This window comes from Octopus bimaculoides, chromosome 14 (genome assembly GCF_001194135.2).
Source record: "Octopus bimaculoides isolate UCB-OBI-ISO-001 chromosome 14, ASM119413v2, whole genome shotgun sequence".
NCBI lineage: Eukaryota > Metazoa > Mollusca > Cephalopoda > Octopoda > Octopodidae > Octopus > Octopus bimaculoides.
In genome coordinates, this window is record NC_068994.1 from 12,685,649 (window position 1) to 12,695,033 (window position 9,385).

The 9,385-nt window shown below is 37.5% G+C and overlaps 1 protein-coding gene across 1 annotated transcript in view; it reads left to right on the forward strand.

The window, feature by feature from the left end:
* The window catches only part of LOC106868928 (death-inducer obliterator 1), a 41,576-nt gene that overhangs the window by 30,435 nt on the left and 1,756 nt on the right, over window positions 1-9,385 (forward strand). The window contains exons 13-16 of the mRNA XM_014914392.2: window positions 553-648; window positions 2,089-2,134; window positions 3,500-3,523; window positions 6,475-6,596. Of these exons, the coding sequence (XP_014769878.1) occupies window positions 553-648; window positions 2,089-2,134; window positions 3,500-3,523; window positions 6,475-6,596 (288 nt within the window). The remainder of the gene's footprint in view (window positions 1-552; window positions 649-2,088; window positions 2,135-3,499; window positions 3,524-6,474; window positions 6,597-9,385) is intronic.

Here is a 9,385-nt window from a genome sequence, read left to right on the forward strand (position 1 = left end):
CTCCGTCGCTTACGACGTCGAGGGTTCCAGTTGATCCGATCAACAGAACAGCCTGCTCGTGAAATTAACGTGCAAGTGGCTGAGCACTCCACAGACACGTGTACCCTTAACGTAGTTCTCGGGGGATATTCAGCGTCACACAGTGTGACAAGGCTGACCCATTGAATTACAGGCACAACAGAAACAGGAAGTAAGAGTGAGAGAAAGTTGTGATGAAAGAGTACAGCAGGGTTCGCCACCACCCCCTGCCGGAGCCTCGTGGAGCTTTTAGGTGTTTTCGCTCAATAAACACTCACAACGCCCGGTCTGGGAATCGAAACCGCGATCCTATGACCGCGAGTCCACTGCCCTAACCACTGGGCCATTGCGCCTCCACTTATTTATATATATATACACACACACACACACACACATATACATACATGCACCAGCATTACCGCAGCCACTTGGCTGAAACACATAAATAAGAAAATATATATCCATTTAGTTGCACATCATTTCATTTATTCATTGATATATCCATTCATGTAACTTTTAATGTGTCTGTTTTAGGTTGAAATGGAAGACACATCAGATGAGAAAACTAAAAAGGATGCTACCCCACAAAAAGGAGATGCTGAAGAGGAAGATGAACCTATAGGACCAGTGGTAAACAAATGCTTCCTTCTCTCTTGAGTTTGTGATAGAATCACGGTAAACTTTTTATTTGAAGCTAAGTCACTGTCACACTCTATAACTGTCCTTAGTTTCCTGTTGTGATCACATTCATAAGAATGAAGTTTGTATACATCCAGATACACACTCGTATTGGCTGGATATGTCTTCTCCAGCACATACTTTATCAGCTTGGGCAGTTTTTCTCCAGCACTTACAAGCATGTATGTGCAAGTGATGATGCATCCAACCAGTATAAACAGGGAGAAAGCTTGTTGGTTCTGGTCCTGTCATCAGTGCTGAGTTTATGTCCATATCTAAAACAGTGCTCAACAACCAAGTCCACCCAGCTTAAGCAGATAGCATGTGGCTGGTGTATATGACTGTTGTAGATAGTGCAGCACAGTAATCTGTTGTGAGGTTTCAGTTCATCACTCAGAAGAAAAGGGTTCATACTTTTGTTCAGTGCTACAAATGTCAGGATTCCTGTACTTCATATCGTTGTAGCAAAAAAGGCATTGGTCACACAAACGTATGCTCTTTCTCTCTCTCTCTCTTTCTCTCTCTCTCTCTTTCTCTCTCTCTCTCTTTCTCTCTCTCTCTCTCTCTCCCCCCTCTCTCTCTCTCTCTCTCTCACCCTCTCACCCTCTCACCCTCTCACTCTCTCACATCAGCTCTCCGTTTGTTGCAGCCGTTTATCACATTGAGATTCAGTATCTTGAAACCAGCTTTTATTGCTTCTTCCCATGTCTTGTGCTTGCAAGTTATGCTTTTGCGCGTGTATTGAGTGATGTAGGCCATCCTAGATATGAATGTGCGAGAAAAATAGTCAAATTAGCAAATTTAGGCCAATTAAATCATTAGCCCGTCTCCATATTATCTCCCTTACATAATTTTTATTTTAATTTTTTTCAACCTCTCTACTGAGAGTGATCTCCCATGTTTTTTAACCATTATGCTAACACAAGATTTGTGCTGGACAATCTGAAAGTTATGTTCTGTTTGATATGTTGCTTGTATGCTTCTCACCCTGACTGCTAACGGCTCTGAAGGGATGAAAGGCAAAGTTGTTCTTGGCAGGAATTGAACGCAGCATGTAAGAAGCTGGAACAAATACTGCAAGGCATTTTTTTTCTAATGCTCTAATGATTCTGCCAGGTTAGTAGTAATAATAATGTTTTCTAGGAGATAGGACTCTTATTTTGAGGAAGATATATATTGTCAGCCATATTGACCTCTCCACTTAATAAGTACTAATGAACCTGGAGTTAATTGAAATACAAGTCATAGAAGAATGTGACTAAAACACCATAAACAGTCCATTTTCATACTCAGTTGATTCTGTTATCTGTGGCCCAATTAGTATTATTGTTAATAAAGCTATTATGAAATTATTGTCCACAAACATAATTAATTTAACTTTCTGTATTTCAGGGTTATATTAAAAGTAAATGGGAAATTGATGTAGGCGACCAAACTGGTAAGTGAAAATAGCTTTTGTTATTTAAAACAGTTTCTGAATTAAAACAAGCACATGAAACCTGTTTTGTGCGTGTGTATGCGTGCGTGCATGTTTCTAGCTGTGTGTTTGTTTACATTTACACTTCTTCGAAAATTGCTGAGTGGTAAAGTCATTTTTCTTGTCAACAAATCTGCTGGTTTTGTCACCTTTGAAGCCATGGAAAATAATACCCCTTGTTTGAAAAACAAGTAAGAGTTAGTGACAGGAAGAACAGTAGGTTGCAAAACAGTGCCTCATGAATAATTTTATTCAGCCCATGCTAACATGGAGGTGCCTCATGAATATATTTATTCAGCCCATGCTAACATGGAGAAACATATGTAAAGACCCCTTTCAGTCATGGGAGCATGTCTGGTCGTGGGATATATGTCTGATCATGGGAAATATTACCTTGCTTGGAATCCTGTGAGCATTGGCAACAGAAGGGTCGTCCTGCCATAGAAAATCTGCTTGAACAATTCCTATTTGATCCATCCATGCAAGTATGAAAAACTGGACGTTGAATCGTGATGAATGTTTATATGCTGTATGGAAGCTATAAATTCTTAATGTTTTGAGCATGAATAAAGGTCCTGTCTGTAATGTTAGAATTCACATCCCTCTACAACATATGAACTTAGTTGCATTTGCGACTTATATTAGATTTTTGTTGATATAGACCAGTGGTTCCCAAACTTTTACAGGCTGCTGCCTCCTTGACACCCAAATCATATTTCTTGTTTTTTTATTGCCCACAAGGGGCAAAACATAGAGGAGACAGACAAGGACTGACAAGGAGATTAAGTCGATTACATCGACCCCCCCACTGCGTAACTGGTACTCAATTTATCGACCCCCGAAAGGATGAAAGGCAAAGTCGACCTCGGCGGAATTTGAACTTAGAATGTAATGGCAGACGGAATACCGCTAAGCATTTCACCAGGCGTGCTAACGTTTCTGCCAGCTCGCCGCCCAAATCATATTTCTAACCCCCCCCCCCTCTAACTCACCACCACAAACATAGACTACTTTCTGCAGCAACTTTAAAACAACTATTTCACAACTAAAGTTTAACCTGATTAACCCATTATTTTGTTCTTACATCCATTTCCCCACCCTTTGGCCACCACCCATTATCACCCAACTTTTCTTCAACGCCCCCCCCCCTCTCCACTGCTCTTTGAGGGGCAGGCATTACCACCCACTTTGGGAACCACTGAAATAGACCATCATTACTTATCTTGCATTCTGGTTTTCATTTTTGATATTTAATTCGTTATTTACTCCAGCAAACCTTTCAAATAATTTATTTGTTTTGCTCACCTATTGTTATTTATTTTACAGGACAAGTAAACGACCAAGTGCTGGGTAAGGACACACTAGTAATAGTTTTATTTGCTCATCTGCTTTTTTTTCTGTGCTTCAAATCTTAACCAGTTTGCCTTAGCCTTTGGTCTGATACAAATAGAGAAGAATGACTCTGGTGTTTGTGTTCTGGTCTCAAACTCATGAGTACAGTCTATGGTGGCATATTTGATGCATCGCAGTTTCAGCAACACTTATACAGGGAAAATAATGTTTTTTGGCGTATTAAAGCTTACAGGAGGCCCAATTTTGCATATATGTAGGGGATGATTTTTTTTTTTTTTTTTTGGAGACTTTATTTTGGTGGGAAAAAAATAAATGCCTCCTATGGCCTCAAATATGTTAGTTTGAGTAAACAGATATGACAGGATTAAAAAATAAGAATTGGCAATGGGACAGAGATCCACCAGTAGATACCACTACCCCTGTAACAGGAATATAATAGCTAATTCATTAAGCATTGACTTTTGGCAAATACACACACTTTATTAAAGCTAAATATTTTCTAAATATTCTTCAGGAGAAAAGCTAGATCATCACTGTGTTTTGAGTGTATTTATGTCCTACCATAGGAGTAAAAAGAAGCATCACTTTACATTCTTGAGTCATCTGTAGTACACAAGCTAAAAATAATAGGAGTCTTTATTTGGTCAGTTGACTTGCTAGAAGTAGCAGTCAAATCTCCCTCAAATCAAACCCCAATCAAAAGAAAATGGACTGGTTGATCATGGCTGGAGTGCTTTTGACCATAGGTTTGTTCATTGGAAGTTGACCAGGAACTAAACAACGTAACTATATTAGGACTTGTGTAGTTTGCCATCTCCCATTTGGAACGTCATTCTTTACATATGTAACACACACACAGGTGTGGCTGAATGGTTAAGAAGTTTACTTCTCAATCACATGGTTATGGGTTCAGTCCCGTTGTATTTTCTTTTATAGCCACAGGCTAATCAAAGCCTTCTCAGTGGATTTGTTAGATAGAAAGTTAAAGAAGCCCTTTCTCTGTCGGAGTGTGTGTGTGTGCAGGTGCATATGTTTATATATATATACATATGTATATATATATATATATATAAACATATGCACCTGCATTTAAGTGGGGATAAATATTACCTCTTGGTATTAATACTGTCCCTCTCACTAATAAATATTTTTGAAAAAGCCCGTTGGCTAATTGTAACACCAGTGCCTGTTCTGGTACTGTTATTTTATATATTGCTGGCAGAGATGAATTGCTGCTATCTTTAGCAGTCAAGCACCCATCATTGACAAGACCAAGGAAGGTCGAAATCACATGATCTGGTGGTCTTGACACTGGAGGTGGTGGGAATTTATCTCCTCGCTAGTGATATAAACATGAGTGCATTTTGCATCAAAAGCCAATATAAGAGCTTCTCTCATAGTAACTACTGCAATATACATACATACATACATGCATGCATGCATAGCTGTGTGGTTGAAAAGTTTAGTTTCCAGCCACTTGCTTTCAGGTTCAGTCCCACTTTGAGCAAATGCCTTCTGCTATAGCTGCAGGTTAATCACTACTTTGCAATGGAATTTGGTAGATGAATACTATAGGAAATCCATTGTATGTAGAATATTTATATGTGGCTGTGTAGTCATGTCTACTTTTCAGCCACTTGCTTTCCAGTTCAGTCTGTGAGTGTCTTCTACTATAGATGCAGGACCCTCAAACAAATCCCTAGCCAGCCTCAAAACTCAGCTACATGAATTGAATCTCCATGTAGGTATCAACATTTGCAACTCTAGCCAACCCTAATCCCAGCCAGCAGAGATAAGTATGTATTTTAAAATTAGCCAAACACACACATTGACTGCATTTTGGTGTCTAATCTACCAGTTGTGTAATTGTCATCAATTACACAATTGTCATCAATTACACAATACACTGAGCTGACTCAGTGTATCTTTTGCTGTAGTTCTTCCATTCTTTGACCATCTCTCACTTTCACACATTTCAGTATATTTTGCCTTTTCACTTTATTATTTTTTCGAACTGAGATAACCTCGGCTTTTGTATATATCTGAGCTAACTATGCATGCTTGGTTGAGTGGGCACCTGGTGTAACTTATGTGTAAGAAGGCTTTTCATGTTGGAGCATCATCTGTAAGAAACATACACAGAATGCCTATCAAAAATTTTCTTATACCTGTGGCTGTTAGGGAAATGTTTATCTATCAAGGCTAGGAATGTATTTGTCTTAACATTTAAGGAGATCGTGATCATCTAGTCTTCCTAGATTTTAGGCTTTGTTCTTTTTATTGTAGGCATGTAAATTATCTCCTCTTTGAAGCTACCTTTTGCCAGGGTGTTATAGTAGGAGATTCTTATTGAATATTTCATTGGAAGTGAAAGAATAGATATCCTATTGCTAATATTAGCTATAAGGATTTTAAAGACGATACAGAGGTGGTGACAAGATAGTTTATGTAGATACTTTAGTTTCCAAAGGGACACAAATCATATCCCCCTCCCATCCCACCCCAAAGCTTTTCTTTTTCTCCTTTTTTCTCTTTTTTTTTTCTCTTTTTTTTTTTCTCTCTTTCTCAGAAAGCATCTATGTTTATTTTGAGTCTGAAAAATTACAAGACAGTACACAGCATACTGTACAAGCTCATCTGATTACTATTAGGGAATGAAACTTATTGCAACCCAAATTTAAATCCTGTGTTTATTAAATGATATGCACACAAGCATACATACATACATACACATACATACATGCTATATACACACTACTGATGATGAGGCCATTGATTACCTGCACTGTGGCTGTTTAAACCTCAGTTTCTGTCACATTTCATTGATCTGTACACAGCAGGGCTAATAAAAGTCAATGATGTAATTATATTGCAAAGGGCCCCACCCCACTCATATCAGTAGAATGACTTTACTTTTGTAATGGGAAAGTCTTTTGTATCTTCCTAAGATAAACTTGATGGAATTCGATTTGGTAAGCGCCGACGTTCAGCCTCTCCTATATTCAGCCTGGATGACTATCTTCAGCTGGACGGTTACAGAACAAGACAAACAATACCAGGAAAAAAACGAGTAAGGCTTTTTTTTTTTTTTTTAACTTTTCCCTCTGTCTCCCCTCAGAAACCCTCTAGTGCACTTCAGTATGACTTATAAATTGAATCTAGAAATATCATTGAAAAGAGAGAAAAAAAGCAATATGCTGTTAACAATTATATATTTTTACGGAGATGTACTTGCAAAGCAAGTGACCTGATTTGAGATCGTGTGCTGGAACGAAAACAATTGCAGCGTGGAAGGTGTTTATAAGCCATTAGATTCACTTCAACATTTAAATTTAATTTGTTAAAATATTTTCGTCGCTTTGAGACCGTGACCTGTTCACTGACAAAATTCTGTGCTGCATCTCTGTGCAGCACAGAATTTTGTCAGTGAACAGGTCACGGTCTCAAAGCGATGAAAATATTTTGACAAATTATTAAATTTAAGTGTTGAAGTGAATCTAACGGTTTTTGTGTGTTATTTTAAATGGTTTATAAACACCTTCCACACTGCAATTATATATTTGTAAGCAATTAAACATGGTTAGACGAATTTTCAAAAGGCTTGAAAATATTTATAAATATTTAGGCACTCCCAACCACATAGTTCTGGGTTCAGTCCCACTTTGTGGCACCTCGGGCAAGTGTCTTTTTCTATGGCCTCAGGCTGGCCAGAGCCTTGTGAGTGGATTTGGTAGATGGAAACTGAAAGAAGCCTGTCGTGTATGTGTGTGTGTATATATATATATGTGTGTGTCTGTGATTGTCCCTGCACCATCGCTTGACAACTGAAGCTGATGTGTTTATGCCCCTGTAACTTAGCAGTTCAGCAAAATAAAAACCAAAAAACAATAGAATAAGTACTAGGCTTACAATGAATAGGTCCTGGGGTCAATTTCTTTGACTAAAACCCTTTAAGGTGGTATTCCAGCAGGGCCACAGTCAAATGACTTAAGTAAGTAAAAATAAAAGAATAAAAATATCTAAAAAAAAAAAAAAAATATTGGTAAATGAGAATAAACTATTCTAAAATTATAAACCTGTCATAGACAAACTGCAGCTCACAGAACTTTCTACATGACAAGCCATTGAAAGCAAGATACATGAATTCAATATTTTTTATTTGTGCAGCCTGCCTAACAATTAGTCGTATCTCATGTGGCCCACTGCTTATAAAAGGTTGCACTATATCTATGATAAACAATATTACATAATGATGATATAAAGTGTATACAATTAAAAATTATAAACAATCATAAATAAGATTATATACAAACTATTAAAAATATATTCTAGAAAATAAAAAAAAATTAATTCTTAACAGTTATTATATAAAGAGATTCTGAAGAATATAAATAGCTTTTCAAATTATTGTAAAGTAAGTGATAAAAGTAATTTTGTTTTTAAATTGGAAAATGTTCATAAACATATACACACATCATTGGCTATTTCTAATGGCTCAGCATGTTTGAGTCAGTTATCTAAAGTCTAAGCACAATTGCAGAGTGTTTTATTTTTGTACAGCTGGGTACTTTTCCTAAGAAGAGCAACTCCTCAATTGGGATATATTGGTGTCTGTTGTTAAGCTACTTTAGGCACTGCAAGACTTGGCACGCACTCATCAATTAATTTATTACAAGATGTAGGTTGTTGCAAGGAGGAAGGAAGCTAGAAACAACCATTTGAGAGTTGAAAAGTATTTGCCATCATCACTTGTAAATCTAGGTGGTGATATTAGTTTGAGCTCAGAGAAGCCAGCTGCATTAAAGCCATGCCTTCATCATCATTATCATACTTGGTTTTCATTGTTAATTAGCTGTAATCACATGGACTTGATAAATTTGTGTGTGTGTGTATGTGAATGCTCAAATTTGTACAGGGTAATGTTGAACCTGAATGACGAGGTTCAACCTTGATCAAACAGACCCATGATCAAGAAACAAAATGGTAGGGAGTTCCATGGTGTATTTACAACTACATTAACTAACTGTGTTCTTGTCCTTAGATGGTAGTGTGATTTGGCTGATATTTCTAGCTGCTCAAGTGACCACACAGAGGCTCCATTGTTGGCTTGCTAAGTGGAATGTTATTATTATTATCATTATTGATCTAGGTGACAAGCTGACAGAATCATTAGTGTAGTGAACAAAATGTTTCACAGCGTGTTTTCTAGTGCTTCATCTTCTGAGTTCAACTACCACTGAGGTCCAATGTTGCTTTTTATCCTTTCGGGTGTCTATAAAATAAAGTACCAGTCAAGCAATGGGTTTGATGTAATCGACTAACCACTACTCCCTAGAACCATTGGGCTTTTACCGAACTTTGAAACCATTAAGGCAGCAAGCTTGCAGAATCATTAGAGCACCAGAAGAAAAAAAATGCCTTGCTGTATTTCTTCTGGTTGTTTACATTCTAAGTTCGAATCTCACTGAGATCAGCTTTGCCTCTCATCCTTTTGTGGGTAATTAAATAAGGACCAGTTGAGTACTGGGAATTGATATAATCAAATTACCCCCTCCTCTCAAAATTGCTGGACAAAATGCTTTGTGGTATTTCACCTGTCGTTACGTTCTGAGTTCAAATTCCACCGAGGTTGACTTTGCCTTTCATCCTTTCGGGGCAATAAAATAAGTTCCAGTTGAACACTGGGATCAATGTAGTCAACTCATCCTCACTTCCCCTAAGCTGCCCTTGTGGCAAAAATTTGAAATAATAATAATAATTATTATTATTATTATTATTATTATTATTATTAAGGCGGCGAGCTGGCAGAATCGTTAGCACACTGGGCAAAATGCTTAGCAGTATTTTGCCCCTCTTTAT